Source organism: Sceloporus occidentalis, unplaced genomic scaffold, assembly GCF_023333645.1.
Source record: "Sceloporus occidentalis isolate IW3139 unplaced genomic scaffold, rSceOcc1.0.p SCAF_45, whole genome shotgun sequence".
NCBI lineage: Eukaryota > Metazoa > Chordata > Lepidosauria > Squamata > Phrynosomatidae > Sceloporus > Sceloporus occidentalis.
The window spans coordinates 3,983,648-4,006,094 of NW_028317025.1; the positions used below are offsets into that span (position 1 = coordinate 3,983,648).

A 22,447-nucleotide genomic window follows, 5' to 3' on the forward strand; every position below is an offset into this window, starting at 1 on the left:
ATTGAACAGTGGAGTAGTGTTTGGTTTAAGGAACCAATTAACTGGTGCCAAAAAATCTGGCGAGATTTGGAGAATTGTCGGACAATGGAAGTGGAGGGCAGCTGCACTGTTGCATCTTCTACTTAATTTAAATAAGAATACATGTTAAAATACTCAGTACAGTAAACTGACCCTTTAATGTTAGCTTCTATTAAATCTCACCACTCCTTAGTTATTCCTTGTATTCAAATTGATGTATGCATTTTTTGTTTGAAGTTGGAAAGCAAGATTTCCATCTATCTTTAACTCCCCTGGTTGTCTCCACTGAAGCCATGAACTATTATGTACAGTTCTAGCACATGCTCACTAAGCACTTTAAGCACTGTTCAAGTGAATGATGCATCAGCTGATAGCATGAACGCTATGACAACTTAAATTTTCAGGTAGCATACGTTTGGATTTCAATGCGAACCCTTGTGAGCATGTGTAAGCATACTTGAGTATGCTTCCTGTTCTCAGTAGAGTTAGCTGGAGGAGGAGTTAGGTGAGAGAACACTTTCGTTTCTTTCAGTAAAATGTATTAATCCTTGCAGGATGGGCTCCAGTATGGGTTTAACAAGAAAATAAGGCTTGTGTGCTCCATTAAATCATGGTTTTGTGAGTCGGTTGCAGTTTATTATTTGACAGTCCAGCAATGTGCTATTAGTCCCATGATAAATACAAACCCAAAAATAAACCTTTCTAGGGATGCAACAACGAATCAATAATATTCGATAATAAAAATCGCTGCCAGCGAATTTCATTATCAATTAGTTGAATCTATTTTATCGAATATAAGATGAGTTTTTTCAGAGCAAATGCTCAGAAAAATACCCCTAGTCTTATAATCCGGCCTCAAATAGAGGTTGGATAATAACACTAAGATCCAGATACCCAGCAGCACTGCAGGGGACCCGGAACCTCCTCTCTGACAGCCGGTGGGTGTCTGTGCACTGCGTGCAGACATCCTCCGCTACTGTCCTCCACTTCCGCTGGGGCAGAAGTACCGGCCAGAGGTTGTCTGCGCGCATTGCGCAACGTTCGCCGCCTGCCAGCACTGCAGGGGACCTGGATGTCCCTCTCTGGCAGCCGGTGGGCATCTGTGTGATGCACGCAGACAATCTCTGCTACTGCCGGCACTTCCGCTGGGGCTTTAGAGGGGATATAAGGCATATCTGGGGAGGGCGGAGTGGCATATCTGGGGGTATAAGGCATACAGGGGGGGGCAGGCTGGGAAATGAAAACAAGAAATGCTTTTTTTTTTTTGTTTTGTTTTTTTACATCCAGTTTGTTCACTAAATTATTTCGAATTTACATTTATTTTTTTAACAGATTAATCGCAAAACAATCGTCCAACTAATTGATTGTGAAAATAATCATTAGTTGCAGCCCTAAACCTTTCCTCTCTAAACGCAAAGGAGTCCTGCCACATATCCCGCACTCTGTCAAGTGAACAGAAACATTATTTTTATCATGTCCAAATTATGTTTTGGAGAATCACATGATGTTAACTAGTACTTGGATGAAATACCTGATTCATGTTGTCTACCAAGATACATATTTTCAATATGTCTATGGCTGATAAAACTAGTCTTTAAAGTCAGTGTACATGTTTGGTTTTTTTTTTTGGTTTTTTTTTTGTGGCATCAAACCATGAGAATCTATATTAATAATTAAATCTATATTAATAGTACAGCCATGCAAAAAATGTTTTTGAGAGAGCAGGCATATATGATCTGTGTCCCTAGGATTGTGCTTGGTGCAGGGTACGGTTTGTATGACTTGCACAAACTTTTAAACTAGTAAATGGTTTGACAGATAAATACCAATTACATTTAGAGGGGTCAGTGTTGATCCAGATGTTTTGTTTTAAACCGGTATTTTTGTTTAGTGGTGGATTCATATAAGCAGTTTATTTAAAGAGAGAGCCATCTGTAATTTGTTCTACTCTTTCTATTTGAAGGGTGACAAGAACTCTGGCTTTGCTGTGTTGTACCACAATATGAAACATGGTCAGCTGTCTGTCAAGGAGCTTGCAGACTTTGTGCGTGAAAGGTGAGTAGACTCAGAACCACAACTGTAAAGATAACATGCTTATCAGGTGTACCATCCTGCATGGTGATATGTTGTGACTTGGATCTCTCTTTACATGGGTGTAAAAGTTTGGATCTTTCCTAGGAGGGTGCAGACCAAAGAAGAGATATTATACACTGTTGAGCTATAACATTGACTATTGACAGGTGAACTGAATAACACTGGTAATCTTGTTATCATGGCATCTGTCTGTGGGTGGGATATATTAGGCAGCAAGTGAACATTTTGACCTCAAAGTTGACGTGTTAGAAGCAGAAAAATGGAGAAGTGCAAGGATCTGAGCGACTTTGATTAGGGCCAAATTGTGATGTCAGACGACTGGGTCAAAGTGTCTCTAAAGCTGCAGCTCTTGTGGGGTGTTGTCGGTCTGCAGTGATCAGTAACTATGAAAAGAGGTCCAAGAAAGAAAAGCAGCGAATCACAGGGTCATGTGGAGACAAGGTTCATTGATGCACGTGGGGGGCAAAGGCTGGCCCATGTGGTCAAATCAAACAGACTACTTCAAGCTACTGTAGCTCAATTTGCTGAAAAGGCTAATGCTGGTTCTGATGGAAAGGTTTCAGAACACACCGTGCATTGCAGTTTGTTGCGTATGGGGCTGCGTAGCAGCAGAACAGTCAGGGTGCACATGCTGACTTCTGCACCTACAATGGGCACATGAGCATAAGAACTGAACCACGGAGCAGAAGGCGGCCTGGTCTTATGAATCATGTTTTCTTTTACAACAAGTGGATGACCAGGTGTCATGTGCGTCTCTTACTTGGAGAACACATGGCACCAGGATGCACTATGGGAAGAAGGCAAGCCGTTGGATGCCGTGTGGTGCTTTAGACAATGTTCTGTTGGGGAACTTTGGGTTCTGCCATTCATGTGGATGTTAATTTGACACGCACCACCTACCTGATCATTCTTGCAGACCATGTATACCCATTCATGGACATGGTATTCCCTGGTGGCATTGGTCTCTTTCAGCAAGATAATGTGCCCTGCCAAAAAGCAAAAATGGTCCAGGAATGGTTTGAGGAACACGAGTTCAAGGTGTAGACTTGGCCTCCAAATTCCCCAAATCTCAATATAATCGCGCATCTGTGGGATGTGCTGGACAAACAAATTCAATCCATGGAGGCCCCAATTTACAGGATTTAAAGGATCTTTTGCTAACGTCTGGGTGCCAAATACCACAGCAAACCATCAGAGGTCTAGTGGAGTGCGTGCCTTGACAGAGCAGTGCTGTTTTGAGCAAAAACTTTAAAAATATAATATGTAGTGCGGGTTAAAAACATTTTGCTGATGTAATGAGGGAGGAATCCTACTACTGGCAAGCATTAAAAGAAGGTAGTCTGTAATGCAGGCATTATCCATAGTAATGAAAAGTTAATGTTGCTTTTTGTTTCTTTACCATTTTGTTTTATGCCAAATGATCGTAAATAACATTGTGAATAATTCTTAAGCATTGATATGTCTGTTTTGGGGTATTGGCAATTTGGTGGACCAGTTTATCTTCCAGATTGTTAAATATAAAGGAGTTTCTGTGGGAATACAGTAGAGCATTTGTGAGGTTAGGCACTGATGTTTGATGAGAAGGCAAGCCTCCTGATCTCTGTTCCATTCCATCCCAAAGGCAGGTAACGGTCTCCTGGCATCCGCCATACCCATTTTGGAACTCGTCGGCTACTAAATCAGCTGACGACTTTTAAGCACCATGTGCCTCAACACAGTTGCTGCAGTTATTACCGTATTTGCTTGATACCGTATTTTCCCATCAAAGATACCCGAAATAGCGCATGGGGCAGAATGACCAGATTTGGAATAAAATTGGTTTTGAAATCTGAAAATGCTACTTGTACTTACTGCACAATAACTTGCAGAAAAAAAGCAAAAAAACATTGGGTATATCTAAACTCAGGACAAAGGCTAGGTTTCCACTTGGTTTTTTTTTTGCTAAAAACGCCCATAAAAACGCCAATAGCGCCACCTGGCGTTTTTTTAGTGAAAAAACGCTGCAGCCAGATGTTAGCTGTTCTTCAATAGGAAATCGCAGAATGCCATATCCGTTTGGCGTTTTTTCAGTCCTCTTTGGCGTTTTTCTGCTTTTTTGGGCTCTGTGGCAGTTTTTCAAAATTGCAGCATGTTGACACTCTGGCATTTTTTGCAAGGAAATCTTGGCGTTTTTCTCCAATAGAAGTCAATGGGAGAGAAAAAACGCCATGAAAAAGCCATGTGGGTTTTTTGCCTTGGCGTTTTTTATGGCGTTTTTTTCCACAGTAACAATTAGGGCTACAACTAACGATTATTTTAATAATCGATTAGTTGGCCGATTATTTTTTCGATTAATCGATTAATCGGATAAAAAAAAACAATATGCAAATTTTTTGTTTATTTAAAATAATTTAATGAACTGGATGTTAAAAAACAACTTAAAATTTACATTAACATTCTTATTTTGTTATGATGTAATAAAAAAACAATATTTTCAAAGTACAAAAACCCAAACACAATATTTATGAAACAAAATAACCCCAAACATTCTGAAAAGAGGTGGACTATTACTGTTCAAGAAACTTTGCACCCGGCACTTTGCACCCGGCACTTTGCACCCAGCCCTGGCACTTTGCACCCAGCACTTTGCCCCACCCCTGGCACTTTGCACCCAGCCCTGGCACTTTGCACCCAGCACTTTGCCCCACCCCTGGCACTTTGCACCCGGCACTTTGCCCCAGCCCTGGCACTTTGCACCCAGAACTTTGCACCCAGCACTTTGCACCCAGCCCTGGCACTTTGCACCCGGCCCTGGCACTTTGCACCCGGCCCTGGCACTTTGCACCCGGCCCTGGCACTTTGCACCCGGCCCTGGCACTTTGCACCCGGCCCTGGCACTTTGCACCCGGCCCTGGCACTTTGCACCCGGCACTTTGCACCCGGCACTTTGCACCCAGCACTTTGCACCCAGCCCTGGCACTTTGCACCCAGCCCTGGCACTTTGCACTGTGCCCCTGCACCCAGTCTCCAACTCTGCTCTGCACCCACACTCACACTCTGCCCTGCACCCAGTCTCCAACTCTGCCCTGCACCCAGTCTCCTGCCCAGCCCCCACACTCACACCCTGCCCTGCATCCCCACCCCCACCCTGCCCTGCACTCAGTCTCCTACCCTGGCCTGCCCCCCCCACCCCCACTCTGCCCTGCATCCCCTGAAACCCCACCCCCACCCCCGCGAATCGCTCTGTGCGAATGGAGCCACTCGCACAGAGCGAAACCGCTCTGTGCGAACGGAGCCACTCGCACAGAGCGAACCGCTTTGTGCGAACGGAGCCACTCGCACAGAGCGAACCGCAACTTAAAAGGAGGCGCGTGTAGCGGAAGCGGGGAACGCTCGCGGAGGTAAGTAAAAGGAGCCGAGTGCTCCAACAACGAATCGATCACTCGATTAATCGATAACGGAAATCGTCGACAACGATTTCCGTTATCGATTATTATCGATTTTATCGATTCGTTGTTTCAGCCCTAGTTACAATGCAGAGGATGGACCCAGTATCTGTGTGTCCTACGAGAAATAGGCTGGAAACAAACAGTTTCACACAAAACAAAGTTCATATTGAATTTTACACCATTTGGAACAAACACGCCATTACAAACAAACCAACGGGATCCTGCGTGCCAAAAGCAACAGCAAACAATTTGCTCTATCATTTGGGGCCAATCCTCCTAGAGGAGCAGACATTCGGAATAAAGCAGGCCTTACAAACCACAGAAAAGAGACAAAAGGGTCCGCAGGGGCGTTTAAGTAGAACTCTACCAAGGAAATGACATCAGGAGGGGGCAGATAGTTGCCATTTATCCTAATCCCTTTTAGCTGGGTGAAACTTCTAACTTGTAAAGGCTGGAAAAACTGCCTAAGGTCAAAAAAAGCAATTTCCACAAAAAGGCTAAAACGCCAGAAAAAACGCCAGAAAAAAACGCCAAAACGCAGGAAAATGCAATGGCAGTTTTCTTGGCGTTTTTCATCAAGAAAAAAAAAACGCAGGACAAAAACCCAAGTGGAAACAGCCTTAGGCTAGGTTTCCACTTGGTTTTTTTATGCTAAAAACGCCAATAGCGCCACCTGGCGTTTTTTTAGTGGAAAAACGCAGCAGCCAGATGTTAGCTGTTTTTCAATAGGAAATCGCAAAATGCCATTTCCACTTGGCGTTTTTCTGTCTGGCGGTTTTTCAGTCCTCTTTGGCGTTTTTCTGCTTTTTTGGGCTCTGTGGCAGTTTTTCAAAATCGCAGCATGTTCACACTCTGGCGTTTTTTCAAGGAAATCTTGGCGTTTTTCTCCAATAGAAGTCTATGGGAGAGAAAAAACGCCATGAAAAAGCCATGTGGGTTTATTGCCTTGGCGTTTTTTATTGCGTTTTTTCCACAGTTACAATGCAGAGGATGGACCCAGTATCTGTGTGTCCTACGAGAAATAGGCTGAAAACAAACAGTTTCACACAAAACAAAGTCCTGGACTGGTTCATATTGAATTTTACACCATTTGGAACAAACATGCCATTACAAACAAACATACCCGACGCATCAACTGGATCCTGCGTGCCAAAAGCAACAGCAAACAATTTGCACCATCATTTGGGGCCAATCTTCCTAGAGGAGCAGACATTCGGAATAAAGCATGCCTTACAAACCACAGAAAAGAGACAAAGGGGTCTACCAAGTAAATGACATCGGGGGCAGATACTTGCCATTTATCCTAATCCCTTTTAGCTGGGTGAAACTGCTAACTTGTAAAGGCTGGAAAAACTGCCTAAGGTCAAAAAAAGCAATTTCCACAGAAAGGCTAAAACGCCAGAAAAAACTCCAGAAAAAAACACCAAAACGCAGGAAAATGCAGTGGCAGTTTTCTTGGCGTTTTTCATCAAGAAAAAAAAAAACGCAGGACAAAAACCCAAGTGGAAACCTAGCCTTATAGTAGTTTTTTTCATAAGTTTTTTGGGATGAGTTCAAGATTTTTCAAATAAGTGGTTTTTTTTTTTTTGTTTGCTTCATTTTATTTTTTATTTATATTTTTTTTTAGAGGAAATTAGATGAAATGATCAAAAAAGCCCTTCCTGTCTTGAAAAAAACAATATAACTTGTGTGGGTACACTAAATGGGTGGGTAGAAAATTACAGCTAAAGGCTAGGTTTCCACTTGGGTTTTTGTCCTGCGTTATTTTCTTGATGAAAAACGCCAAGAAAACTGCCACTGCATTTACCTGCGTTTTGGCGTTTTTTCTGGAGTTTTTTCTGGCGTTTTAGCCTTTTTGTGGAAATTGCTTTTTTTGACCTTAGGCAGTTTTTCCATCCTTTACAAGTTAGAAGTTTCACCCAGCTAAAAGGGATTAGGATAAATGGCAACTATCTGCCCTCTCCTGATGTCATTTTCTTGGTAGAGTTCTACTTAAACGCCCCGGCGGACCCTTTTGTCTCTTTTCTGTGGTTTGTAAGGCATGCTTTATTCCGAATGTCTGCTCCTCTAGGAAGATTGGCCCCAAATGATGGTGCAAATGGTTTGCTGTTGCTTTTGGCACGCAGGATCCAGTTGGGTATGTTTGTTTGTAATGGCATGTTTGTTCCAAATGGTGTAAAATTCAATATGAACTTTGTTTTGTGTGAAACTGTTTCCAGCCTATTTCTCGTAGGACACACAGATACTGGGTCCATCCTCTGCATTGTAACTGTGGGAAAAAAAACGCCATAAAAAACGCCAAGGCAAAAACCCACATGGCGTTTTCATGGCGTTTTTTCTCTCCCATAGACTTCTATTGAAGAAAAACGCCAAGATTTCCCTGCAAAAAACGCCAGTGTCAACATGCTGCGATTTTGAAAAACTGCCACAGAGCCCAAAAAAGCAGAAAAACGCCAAAGAGGACTGAAAAAACGCCAAACAGAAAAACGCCAAGTGGATATGACATTGTGCGATTTCCTATTGAAGAACAGCTAACATCTGGCTGCAGCGTTTTTTCACAAAAAAACCGCTGTGTGGCTGAATTGGTGTTTTTATGGGTGTTTTTAGCAAAAAAAAAAAAAAGTGGAAACCTAGCCAAACACAAGCACTTCAAGTGTTTAAACAGCCTTGGTTTCAAAGGGTACAAGAAATTTTAAAAAAACAAACAAAAAAACAGCTTGGTCCTTAAGGGGTTAAATAAACCTTACTCATCTAGGTAAATAGTACATTTGCAAAACTAAAAAAAAACCATTTGAAAAATCATTGATTTATTGTAGTAACTATTAAATAAGAGTATATAATGACACAGATTGTTTGTGAGTGCAGTATCTTAGTTTATACAATGAACAGAAGTAATGAAATGTTTTCCCTAAAAATTGTATGTATATATAATTTTTTATAAACGCCCTTAATAGCTGGATTTGTTTGGGTTGACTTTAGGCCTGATGTGGTTTTTTCCCCCATACAGGGCTGCTGTTGAGGAGGCTTACGGCAAATCTATGCAGAAATTATCAAAGATGGTGAGCAGCGGAAGCCACCTAGGGTAGGTGTTTTTTTTTGTTGTCCTATATAACAAATGTGCGGCTGATGTACCGATAACACCTTGTAGTAAAGAATGATTGGTAGAGCATTGCAACACACACAATTCAATTGCAGAATCTGATAATACACAAGGAGCTTGTGCTATTGTCTTTTTGTTTTCCCTTTTTCTACAGTCATATTGGCTTGTTTTACAGTTTTTAGGGTAACAAACATCCAGCTTTTCAGCAGTGACAGGGAGGGAGATCTGGCTGAAGACAGTCTTGGCACTTCCAGATCACCAGTCACTGCCACTAATGCCAAGAAACACTACATCTTCACTGTGAAGTTGTAGTGACACATGCCTTCCTATAGGTGTTACTGCTGACACCACAAAGGTCTAGTCGGATGAGCTGAGACCCAGCAAGGCCTGTCCAGACCCTGCTGTGATCCCTGAACACCCTGGACCCACTTCTCCCTCTGCTGGCTGATCACATACACTCTACCACTGGCTAAATTTAACCCCATGATCAAAGGGATCATGGGGTTAAAATTTAGTATCGTCCATTTTTAAAAAGGGAATGTGACTTTTCATAGCTATATGATCACTGTGGTAACATTGGCTACCACAGTGATCATTTAGCTAGAATACTTAAACTTTTTTTTTTTTTATTTTTTTTTTAAGTTAAACTAGTTAATGTTTAGATAATTTAATTTGGGGGTCTCTAGGCAATTTTGATCTTTATTTATCTTCCTTTAGAGACCCCCAAATCATTTTTTGTACTTTTTTTGTACATTTTTATTTTTTTAACTTAATATTTTTTATTCTTTAACAAGCATTATACCATTGGAAAGGTGAGGCGATCAATGGTATATGTTGGGGGTCTGTAGCTGCTTAGATGCCTGAGATATAGGCATCTAAGCAGCATGTCCCCATACCGCTTTAACTGACAATTGTCAGTTATTAATAAAGTTGCGCGGTGACGTCATTGCGCGTGCCGTCACCGGCCGGATCGGGTGGCCCCAGTGATCCCCTTCAGCAATGTTCCATCTAATTTTTCTTAGTTGGCATGCGCAGAAAATTTCTCTTGTGCAAAAAGTTTCACAGAGCAAAAATTTTGTGCGCACAATATCCGCGCCGCATAAAGTTTCAAAAAAAATATTATTTTTTTCTTTTTTTGGGGAAAAACTGTTGTGCGCACAATTTTTGGACATGTGCGCTCTCTAAAAAAGCTATGTGCGCGTGCACAAGCGCACAGCTTAGAGGGAACACTGCCCTTCAGTATGAGGGGCAGATCGCCAGGGTAGGTGGTGATGGGGGTCCACAGACCTCCATCAAGGTAGGGTAGTGCTAGCGACGGCATGGTGCACCATGCCGTCGTTAGCAGTCAAGAGGTTAAAGGTAACCGCTGATTTCAGGTTTTTTAGATACAGCATGCTTTCCATGGGGTAAACAGGATAATAAACCAGTCCTAAAACCCTGTAAAGATGAATCCAGCAACTTATACTGTAGCAGCTTAGCCATGGAAGCATCACATTTAGATTCACTGGTATGTTCCCCTTTGAGCGCAACTTGTTGTGAGGCATGCACTTTTCCACTCTTAAAACAGCGGGAGAAGCTATGTTGTCCTCTGCAACCTGAACATTTCTGTCTAAACTTGCATGTGGAACCCCATTTCCAATGGTGGTGGTTAAGCAGTCAGAATAGGCCTCTTGGAAGCGGCCAGTGAGTTTCCTTGATTGGACCCGCTGGCCCTCCCTGGAAAAGGAGTTGCCCTCTAAGCTGTATTGAGTTTAATTCAAAGTGCCATTTGGTCCCGTCTCAGGCAGCCTTAATCTATCTCCCCTGGCTGGTCATTGGTTAAAAATAAATGAAATATAATCTTGTTACCATGGTAACATGACACTGGATAACCAGTGTTCTCATGCTCTACTGACCGCTAATGTTGCCTTTCCCCACCATCACCCACTGGAAAATAGAGCGGGCTGAAGGTACCTTCCGCAATGCATCCTCACGTTCCCCTTTTGGGGTGATGTGACTTGCGCACACAGAGGACCTGCTATAGTTTCCAGAGGAGGCTAATACTATTGACTTTGGATGAGTAACGTGAATATCTATATGAAATGACTGGACTTCTATGTTGCCTTGCACTGTTGAGAAGCAATTTAGCTGGGGGGAGTACTTTTAGGAAGCCCCCTACCCCCTATATTCTGATCTCAGTGGTATAAGTACAGAAGAGATCATAGTTATGAACAAGTGGATACATTTAAAATAAAAATTCCATAAAATTAAAATGGAAATAGTGCAAAAAATCTAAATACAAAAAGATCCCTGCCATTATAAAAAAGAAAAAAAAAAATACCCAGAAGTATTAAACGCCATATAGGTTACTATGCAAGGAATTGATGTGGCCCGCTGTATTAAAAAAGATCCTATATGTGATATTGTAACTGGGGTATATTGTTAAACTTTATTCAGCTGTGGGTGAAATCTCACGAAAGATTGAGAACAAAAATTTTAAGCATACTCTTCATGTATTAGTATTGTGTTTTTTATATTTTATGGAAAGACTTGTCCTGCAGAAAAAACTAATTTGTATGAATATATACCATACATTGAAATGGAGAGCCATGGTCTAACAAACATGATAAAAATGGCAAAAAATTTACAAAAGTAAAAATGTAAAGTAATGGAAAAAACATACAGATCCAGGGACAAGTAAAGATAAGGTGTCTCATTCCATGGTATACATGTTTGTTTTGTATAAATATGTAGATATGGTTTAGTTTGTTAATTTGTAATATAAACTGTTTTGAACTGTCATTTTATGGATCTATATAATCACTTCATGTAAAACTGTAATGCAAAATGGCATTTGTTTAAGTACTAATTGTGTAAATGTTGGTTATTAAATCATAAATGTGTTTTTACGGTAGGACTTTTGCCCCAATGTGGGAGATGTTCCGGGTGTCCTCTGACAAGCTTTCTCTCTGCCATCTGGAACTGAGTAAAAAACTCCATGACCTAATCAAGGAAATAAACAGATATGGGGAAGAACAAGTCAAAATGCACAAAAAGGTACAGGCAAAAGTAAAAAAACCAAAATGTGGATTGTTCTTTTTGCCAGGTGCAGTGGCATTTTCTGAGAGTTGTATGCTTTTTTTTTTTTTTTTTGACATTTTTCTAGTAGGTGACTCTCTATTATGTCAGTATTGCTATTTGGGTTTAATATTCCCATATGATTTCCAAGACACTGCAGATTTACTGGACCTCCCTACAGATGCAAATGTTTTAGCCATTCTTGACTGTTGCCTATATAAAGTTCCGCCGGCTGTCATATGCAGTATGTAATGTAGATCTTAAAACCCTGTTCTATACTGTCCTGGTGACTGACAATGAAACCAAACAATTCCATTTATGCTGTTGCTTATACTCTTCCCCTTAATCTACAGTCCAAAGAGGATATGTCTGGCACTTTAGAAGTCATACAACTGCTACAGTGCAGTTCTCAGCTTCTCCAGAAATCACGGGAGAATTACTGCAGCAGATTTTCTGAGCAGGAGCGGCTTAGGAGAGAAGGATCACCACAAAAAGAAGTGAACAAGGTGAATGGAATTACTTTGCATATAGTGGAGGTTGAATGTCAGGATTACCTTTAGCCTAGCTAAGTGTTATACTGTGGTGATATCTACAGCTGCCTTCTGTTGGCACAATCTAAGAGGGCAGCGTCCTGGTCTGTGTGATCCACATGCCACTATTTTGCACAGTATGGTGTTTGTAACTAGCCTATATAATGTCAAATAAGGCAAGAATCGTGTTAGAGATATAAAATATGTACTCATGGACACACACATACTGTACTTGAATAAGTCATGCAGCATCCTCCTGGGGCTATCCGGCAATCCCTGCCATTTTTACCATATTTTTAGTGTACTCAGTGGTATGAAATCCCCCTCATCCTAAATGGATTGAAAGAAGAAACAAAGTATAGGAACATGCGATGCCTCCAGAACACTGCAGTGTGTTTATACACTCATTCTGAATTTATTGAAAAGAGGGTCATCGTTGGATTAAAGTGAAAGCAGCACTTCACTAGGCTTATGAAATATCCTTGTTTTTTTCTTCTTCTAGGTATCAATTGGATTCCTTGATGCGATTTCATAGACTCCTTGTGAAGTTTAACTTTACTGTCAGGGTTATTGTATTCTACATTACATTAGGTCTAAACACTAGTTTTTAATCGAACTCTCGTGCTAACATGTCCCTTCTGAAATAAATTTACCTGTCTCTTGTCACACTATATTTTCCCCTTGAATAGACCCCTGTCAATAGTGACTGATTAACCCCTTCAGGTCCGGGACGTACCTTCCTGGTCACCGGTAGACCGGGACGTACCAGGTACGTCATCCCCAAAAACCGCCCCTGCATCCCCACAATCGTGGTGATCGCGGGGGCGCTGCTGCAGTACAGCAACTCAGAGCCCGCCCCCAAGCCTACGACCACTCCCACGGAGTGATTCTGTAGGCTGAAACCGCGATTGCAGAAAAACCTGCAATTGCGTTTTCAGCTGCCACAGGCAGCTTCAGGGAAGGGGGTGGTGTGTTGATTGGGTCCACAACAGCAAAAACGAGCCCTTTAGGACTGATCAAAGAGAGTCCTCCCCTGCAATCTCCAGTCTATGGGAGATTGTGTCCCAGCTGCCAGATGCAGCTTCAGGGACAGGGAGACAGGGTTCTTTGGTCTCCACATGAGTGTGGTGACCAGCCCCCACCCCCTCCCTTGCTCAATTAACCCCCCTACCCCCCCTCTTGCTCAATTAACCCCTTCAATGCTGCGATTGTGTATGACCCCCATCGCAGCATTGCAGGGGTTAATATTAGCCCCCACGAGCTTGTGGGGACTAAATATCAGGAAATGCTGTGCTTCAATGGAGCATCAGCATTGAAAGAGTTAAAAAAAAAAACACAAAACAAAAAAATGTAAAAAAATTAAATAAAAGTAGTTAAATAAATAAATAAAATTTAAAAATGGAAAAAAAATAACAGCACTGACCTGAAAGTCCAGGGTGCTTCCAGGTCAAATGCTGGGCTGGGCTGATGATGATCAAATCACTCCTGGCCAATAGGAGTGATCGGATCATTATGGCAGCCCATGGATGACCCTGCCCTACAAAGAGAGAGGGGTCATCTAGGGTAATTATGAAAAAACAAATTATTAATAAAAAAACCCAAAAAACATAATTATTACCTAATCACTTGTCGGTGACATTTTAAGTCGCTGATTATTGATCGGTCTCCCTGATGTCAGCGGCCTAAACCTGTCATTTACAAGTAATCTGATAAAAAAAGATATTTAAAAAAGTTTAAAAATGTAAATGTGCATGTTCCAGTTTTGCCCTCATAGCTTCCTCAAAAAATGCATGAACCATGCATGTGAGGCCTTGTTGGAACCGGGGGATGTTGGTGAACAAAATGTGGTGTTTTCTTCCACTGTTGCACATATGCTGTGCAAGAAATAAATTGCAACATTGAAATATATGCGTTAAAAACACAATAAAATTAATTTTCTGTGAACTTTGGCAGACATCAATGAAGAAATGGTTGCCTGAAAACTGTCAAAATTACCCTAGTTGAACACCTTGACTTGTCTGCTGTTCATAAATATATACTTTTATGGGGTAATTTATAGTGGGGGCTTCCAAAATCTCCCAAATGGGATATGGGCCCAGGAAACCAATTTCAGAAAATTCCAGTTTTGCCTTCATAGCTTCCTCAAAAAATGCATGAACCATGCATGTGAGGCCTTGTTGGAACTGGGGGGATGTTGGTGAACACAATTTTTTTTTTTTTTTTTTCTGCAGTTGCACATATTCTATACAAAATATAATATGAAATCTAAAGCAAGATTGCAACATATGCAAAAAAAACAAAAATATAAAACTACCTCAAAATTTGGCAGCAATTGGCGATAAAATCCCTGTTTGAAAAGTGTCAAAATGACCCTAGTTGTACACCTTGACTTATCTACTATTCATAAACATATAATTTTGGGGGGATAATCTGTATCTGTGACAACTATTGCAGTTATTAGACTACCATACCAAATTTGAAAAAAATTACATTTTAAAAACGTGATGCATGCCTTGCAATATTTGCCCTATACTGGTCAAAATAGATGAAAATCCTGGCCATGTTGGGTGATTTCCAAATCAGGACAACTTAATTAATATATTTGGGATCATTTTTTCCCATTGGTACAATGTGTGTACAATTTGTATGTATACAAAACTGTAAAAAATGCGTTTTCCCCATTTTTTTCCCCACTTTTTCCAGTTTATTTTAAACAAAACAATGTACTACCCAGCTTAATATGGTTTCAAATGAAAGCCCTACTTGTGCTGAAAAAAACATGATTTGTGTGCTCTAATTGATAAGAGAGAAATTACAGTTGAAGAAAGACATAGCGAAAATACAAAAACGGCTCCGGTCCTTTAGCGACACCTTTGTATCAAAATCCCGGTCCTCAAGGGGTTAAATAAGTCTGCATTCTGAAGTTCTTTTAATAACTTTGGATGTATCCCTTGAGGTCCAATTTCTGTTTACTCTTGAGTATTATTATTATTATTGTTTTTATATAGCGCCGTCATATAGAAATTCTTCCTTTTATAAACATACAGATAATACATTTCTCCTTATTTGTCTTTTCTAACTAGGTCCCTTACCTTCACATTCTACTGTAAAAACTCAACAGAATGCTCTGAAAAATACCCCTGTTTTATATTCGGGGTCCTCTTAGACTACAGAGGTCTGACTAAAAGACTAACATCCAGATCCCCTGCAGTGCTGCAGGGGACCTGGATCCTCCTGTCTGGCAGCCGGTGGACGTCTGCACTATATATATATATTCGATTTGGTGACCTGACAAAACCTTAATTGGCCTCAACATTGTCACAAAACCTAGCAATTAAACAGCTCGACTAAATCTCATAGAGCAATCGTATGTTCTACCTAAGAACACACAGAAAATGCTACGTTTAAACCATAGAAAAACCTTCCATTTAATGCAACTCAGTGATGTGTGCAGTGTATATGAGCGCCTAAAATCAATTTTTGCTTGTACATTACAGACCATGAAATCTTTCATATAACCTCCACTAGGCCTGACTAAACTAAATAGACAGGTGGATATTTTCTTCTCTGTATTAAGGGAAGGTCAACCTCTGGCAAGCACCATGAAGACCAAGGAACTCTCCAAACAGGTCATTAAAGTTTGGAGAAGTACAGATCAGGGTTGGGTTATATAAAAAAAAAAAAAAAAGCCCCACAACAAACCTCCCAAGAGAGTCACCCACCAAAACACACGGAGCAGGCAAAGAGGGCATTATTCAGAAAGGCAACATAGATAACTCTAGATAGAAAGCTCCACAGCGGAGATCGGAGTATCTGTCCATAGGACCACTTTAAGCCGTGTATTCCACAGAGCTAGGCTTTATCAAAGAGTGTACAGAAAAGCCATTGCTTAAAGAAAACAATAAGCAAACACTGTTTGCCAAAAGGCATGTGGGAGGCTCCCAAAACATGGAAGAAACTACTCTGGTCAGGTGAGACTAATATTGAGCTTTTTGGCCAGCAAGGAAAACAATGTGTCTGGCAAAAACCTAATATATCTCACCAACCAGAGAACACCACAATGAAGCATGGTGGTGGCAGGATCATGCTGTTCTGATATTTTAATTAATTGTCAGGGACTGGTAAACTGGTCAGGATTGAAGGAATGATTGATGGTGCCAAATGCAGAGGAAATTGTTAGGGAAACCTGTTTGTCTCCCAGTGCTGTTCAGTGCTGTTTGATGTCTGCCGGTTTTACAAGTTGATGTCATTTTTAATCTGCCGGTCTCTATTGTGTTTTTGCATAGTACTGTATTACTAGCCTCATACTGTCTCCTTCCACTTCCCAGGCAGAACTGAAGACCAGGAAGGCGGCAGAGTCTTTGCGTTGCTCTGTTGAGAAGTACAATGCTGTACGCTTAGAGTTTGAAGGGAAAATGTTGCAGTCTGCGCAGGTCTGTGATTTGCATCTTGTTTGTACTACAGATTGAGGACCTTATTTAGGATATAGAAAATTGCTTGGTGATGCAGAGTCCTCTGCAACAAAATTAACCACTTTTTTTTCTATCTGCCAGGCTTTCCAGGACACAGAGGCATCTCACCTTAGACACATGAAGCACCTTGTTGCAGCCTACTCACACTCCGTAGAGGACACACATGTACAGATTGGACAGGTAGGGCTATAGAACACCCTCTGTTTCCCAAACATCTATGAGTTGTGTATGCTGCTCTAAGTAAGTAGGCATTCATTCACTCAACTACTTTAATTTGCTTTATTAAGACTGTCTGAATTTAAGTTTTTGCAGGATTCCATGTTCATGGTTTCCTCATGGTGAGTTACCATTGAGCCCAACTTGTAAAACCTCAGTTGCTGCCAATGTTGTATAAGCTGTTCCACTTGGATGGTATTTAATAGATCTCACTGTAGTCTTTGTGATCCAAGATTACCATCTAAGGGTGGCCACCATGTACTCTAGGGTGTCCATGACATCTTACATGCCACCAGTCAGCTCCTCTATCAGCCTCCTTGTCAATTTTTCAACCTCCAGTTGTGGTCTGTCTCCTGGTAAGACCTCATTGTCTTCCAGGAAGTTATGCATTTTCTGAATCGGGTGGATAAATAAGGGCCAAACTGCAATGCTTTTGGCTTAAATTCTTAGTTTTGGGCCTTAAAGGCTTCAGGACTGCCACTACCTACACCATTAATGCCCATTTCTATCTGTCCAATGAGTTGGGCACACCAATGCTCAGAGGACGTGGATTAAAGGGCCTGCTAAAGCTCTAGGGCCTGCTCCATCATGTCCAGGGTGGAGTTCCAGTGGGTGACTATGTCCTGATGTAGAGTGTGCAATATTTGTGTGGTGCAGCCCAAACCCACATCTGTCCCGCCACTGTATCTTCCTGAGAGCTGCCAAACTGTGAGCTGATGTGTGCTGCTCAACCAAAACCTATGCACTAGCTGTTACCACTAATGCCTAGAGCAGCCATCCAACACTTTGGGCTGCCCCTGGTGTGCCATCAGCGAAAGAAAGGCATCCTGTGCGCTGAAGATGGTGAAACAAGTGGAGGCAGTAGTGGGGAGTGAGGAAAACTAGCAGCTGCTTGAATTGCTCCTCATCAATTATGGAGACAATTTGACTGCTGCTTCAACATGCCCCTTGAATGGAAAGTGCTTAAGGGTAGGCTGGTGCTGTTTATATTCCTGCCCCTCATGTCTGATCAGCCTGTTACTAATTTTTTTTAATGACAGTCCCCTCTACTGAAAACCGCCTTCTGCTGGATCATTTTTAACTTTATGATTTTTTTTTTTGTTTTTACTTTTGCTGCTGATTGGTCACTTTACATGAATGGAACATTGTGTTCATTCAGATTATGATACATTCATTCAAAATAGAAGTCTTGCATGATTGTATGCTACCAGCTTTTTTGGTACCGGTTTGAGGAAGGCCTTTTCCTGTTCCAGCATGACTGTGCACCTATGCATAAAGCAAGCACATGGTTTATCAAGTTTGGGGCCTTAAATGAAAAATATTTCTACTTAACGGGAATTTTCTTTTAGCTTGCTCGTCCCATGGCAGTACGTTTATTTCCCACCTATTAAAATTATTTTTCATGCACTTTGAGGTGTAGTGGAAAAAGGACAACCCAGTCTATAAAAGAAGTTGGGGAAGTTTCACCCCTAACCACCCCACTCCCACAACCCTAAACCAAACTTGCCCCGTAAAAAACAGGACTCCCCAAAAATCTGCCTGACATCAAATGCTTGGCATCAAACCAAACTGCCCTAGGTTCGAAAGGTCAAAGGAGCAATACCCTCCCCCTCAAAAACAACCCATACCCACCCACCTCCAGTAACATATAATACACACAGCAAATAATGAAAAGCACACCCTCCACCAGTCACCTAACCTCAAACGTCTCTCCCCAATATTCAACATTCCAACCTATGAACAGCAAGTCCCGAGGGGCACAAAAGGCATAGGACATAACTCTTCCATAACGGATACAGCAAGATAAACAGAAACGTAACTAAAAACGAAGAGCGAATATAAGACCCCCACCCATCTCATCAGGGCACCAGGAGCAGAGGGATAAAAAGTCTGAATTGTCCGCAGGGGTGGAGGAGGTCCCAACCATAGCCAAGGACCAGAGCCTTAGATGGAAAGGCAGGGGCCCAACTCCAAAGATGGAATACATAGGTATGGGCCTGGGGGACAGCCAAAGGCATCACTGTCCCCATTCTGGAATGGCAAAGATCAGGAACCACCAACCTACTGCAACACACGCGTAGCCCCCGGGAATCCTTGCCAATCTCCATCCAAAAGATAACTCCTCAGCAGCTGTAGCTTCAGGAATCACTGAGATCGCACTCCGGCGTCGAGTAGCACCACCTGTCGCCATCCCCTCCCGTCTGGAAGGCCTCAGATCCCTAGCCTCAGCACCGCGCTTCCGTAGTAAATCAGGCAGATGCCAGTCTGCGATCAGAATATGAGGTAAGAGCAAATCCTGGAGGGAGACTAATAACTCTGAGTGTAAAGGTAGTGCCCCAGGATCTTACATTGGGGCTGAAAGGGTAACCCCCTCAGCAGTGAGGGTGATGTCCGAGAGGTCTTGATAAAATGTGATGCTAGATCCACTGTAGGTCCAGGAACCCACCTCCCTCACCCTGCACATGATCTGCTTGTTCAGCTGGAAGTCCGTGATGCAGCATATCACATCCCTCGGTGGTGATGTCGGGGGACCCTTAGGCCTCAGAGCTCTGTGAGCTCTATCCAGATGGATCTCTGCCTCAGGGGGTCGACCCAGAAGGCTGTTAAATAAGCGCACCACACGACTCCCAACATCATCTTCAGTTAGTCCCCTGATGCGCGCATTGGGCTGCTGGCCCAGATTATCGAGATCCTCCAAGCGCCGCCGATATTTGACCAGGTAGAAGGCATGTTGGGCAGAGGTTCTTGCTATGTCTGCAGTTTTCTTGTCGAGCCGAATCTGCTTCCTGTGCTGCGAGTCCACATTCCACTCTAAGCTTTGGCTGCAGTATGCTTGAGCTCCAAAAGCAAAGTGCTGAAGTCCTCCCGCCATGGAGCTGAGGAGAAGAGCTGCTGGATCTCCGCTGAACAGGTAGGTACACTTGGCTCCCCAGGCAGGGGGGGGGGCAGCACCCCTGTCATCGGATTCGAGGGAACTCAAGGGTGAAGCTACCTCGTGGTCCTCTAGTGTCTGCGAGGCCAACACTGATGGGGTGTTCGAAAGTGCTCCCTGAGAGATGGTGTGGATGAAGCAGCACCATCCCCAGACTAGGACTGCTGCTTGTTGCGTACCATGTCTACAAATTATTAGGTGTAAGTTCTGATTAAACCAGGTGATCGATGGAGCTCAAAACTCAAGCGTCATCTTCCCCAACAGCTAGCCGGACTTTTTTTTTTTTTTTTAATACGTTTGTTTTCCTTCCCTAACTTGCTGGGAGTTGGAGTCTCGTGTGTACTGCCGTGAGATGAGCAAGGGATATATTGTGTTCCCAGGTTGCAATGTTATCCTCTTAAGTTTAATTCCCGCACCCCCATTATTTTTCCACTTCCCTTCACAATCTTGTTAGTCTTAAGTTTTCTGCTTTATCAAAATCTTTTTTCAGGTACAGGAAGAGTTCAATCACAACATGGAAAATGTGGCCATTGAGAAGCTAATCAGGAGTTTTGCAGAAAACAATGGCACTGGAACAGACAGACCAGGTGAGAGGAACAACTTACACTCATGTTACTACGATTGAACTGTTGTACAGTTTTTGGACTGGGAGACGCAGGAGCTAGTAGACGGATGAGTAAGAACTGAAGTTAATGTGAGTGGAGTCATAAAAGTGGTGTGCTTCACTCTCTTCACCACAGTACAGCAATCATTTCATGTTGGGTTTCCCCCCCCCCTTTGTTTTCAGACGCTGTGGAATTTGAAGGTTTTCGCTTTCCCACCCCTCTAGAAGGCAAGCATCCTTATTTTCTTCTTCTATCGGCCTGTTTTTTGCTGTGTTAACAAAAGTTGGCATTGGGAGGAGAGTAGTAGTGGTCACTATACATTAATATGTGTGTGTGTATATATGTATGTGTGTGTGTGTGTGTGTGTGTGTATATAAATCACATTTCTTAAGTCATCTTACTGATTGAACTATTCCTTATTCAAAGCCAGCTCTTGCAGAGAAATTTGCTAGGGTTAGCCCTTTTATAATGATGTTGTAGTTAATTGTGTCTATGCTAAAGGGTAATTTAGCTGTAGAACCAATCCACACTTTAGTACCTCCTGTCCTTGTTGACAGCATGATCAAATTGAATATCCAAGTATTTTTATCACAGTGCAGCAAAGGGAAGTACTTGTTTTGTTTTTTTTTTTGTTTAAAGAAAGAAAACACCCCCCCCCCCAAAAAAAAAACACGTCTGTCACCTCTACCAAACCCTACATAATTTCAGTACACTGAGTATGATACTCAGCTGGCGTACATGCTTTCATTCCCTTTTAGTTAGGAAGTACAGAACAGGAGCAGTACAATCATGTACCAAAGGTGTATTTAAGTGTGTGTTCTGATTTAGTAGAAATGGACGAAAGCATGTGTGCACAGAGACTTGAATGCATCTTTAGAGTTCTTACTTTCTGTCCCACAGGAGTAAAGCGTACATGGTCCAAACCTTTCCGCATTCGAGGATTGAGCAAGAAGGAAAAGGGTACTCGCCCTTTGTAAGTTCTTGAAATGGATTTAACCGGACATTGTATGTGTTACAGCTGAGTAGACTAATTGGATCAATGACAAGAGAAATAACCAGCTATTTTACATTTTTCCTCTGTCTTGCAGGGAAGCCTTGGAGCCAGAATGTGTTGTAAGTAGCCCACCAGTTCACTGGGAAAATCCATTCAATCTGTAGCTTTCAAGTACACTTAAACAAAACATGATGATTTATAGTTAAGATTCTACCTAGGCAGAGGCAGTTCTGCAAGGGTATCAAATAAAATCCACAGCTGCATAAGGTTCAGTAGTCTATTCAGTGTTCTTGTTGGTCAGTGATTGTTTTTTTGTTTTTTGTTTTGTTTTGTTTTTTTTAAACCAGACTATTCTTGATAAAAAATGTAAACAGAATACACTTGCATGATAAATTCTCCTAGCATCCATTCTGGGCTTCAGATACAGTGAGGCTAACTTCCTGTTGCCACTTGGGACTGGTTGGAACTTTTGTTTGATAGTGGGAGAGTATTCCCTTGCACAGCGGGCATGCCTGGTTCTCTGAAACATGGACAGCAGTGTTCAGAAGGAGAGCAACAGTGATCATCGAGCAACAAATCCTGATTGATTTAAAGGGTAGTTTGGCAGGTTTATTTTTTTCAGGTTCATAAGTATATAGGTGGTATGAGGTTTTCACTTTATTTAGTTTTTTGTCTGAGGACCAACTGATCCATGAAAAATGGGTGGGGGGGAGCTGGCTATAAGAAGAATATCATAAAACATTAACATTGATTTCATTTGCAAGACCTATGAGAGTCTGATGATCACGGATTCAGAGTAGTTTGGGTAAAACAAAGTCTTTCTATATTGTGTCACAAAAAGCCTGTAAGAATTTTTAAGGTCTTTTGCACCAGGCCAAGATGATACATGATTTTCAGTTGTACAGAGTCTTAAGTAGTTTGGTGTTAGTTCCGTTCCTAAATTTGCAAAGGCAGTAATATCAGTTATGGAATCTGTAGAGAAAGAGGTTATTCATGATAAG

General features: G+C 41.9%; 1 protein-coding gene across 1 annotated transcript in view; it reads left to right on the forward strand.

Moving 5' to 3' along the window:
• LOC149289491 (F-BAR domain only protein 1-like) overlaps positions 1-22,447 on the forward strand; it is a 72,857-nt gene that overhangs the window by 5,795 nt on the left and 44,615 nt on the right. The window contains exons 2-11 of the mRNA XM_089490544.1: positions 1,982-2,073; positions 8,548-8,622; positions 11,535-11,676; positions 12,051-12,203; positions 16,556-16,660; positions 16,781-16,879; positions 20,338-20,434; positions 20,635-20,679; positions 21,353-21,425; positions 21,541-21,565. Of these exons, the coding sequence (XP_089346670.1) occupies positions 1,982-2,073; positions 8,548-8,622; positions 11,535-11,676; positions 12,051-12,203; positions 16,556-16,660; positions 16,781-16,879; positions 20,338-20,434; positions 20,635-20,679; positions 21,353-21,425; positions 21,541-21,565 (906 nt within the window). The remainder of the gene's footprint in view (positions 1-1,981; positions 2,074-8,547; positions 8,623-11,534; positions 11,677-12,050; positions 12,204-16,555; positions 16,661-16,780; positions 16,880-20,337; positions 20,435-20,634; positions 20,680-21,352; positions 21,426-21,540; positions 21,566-22,447) is intronic.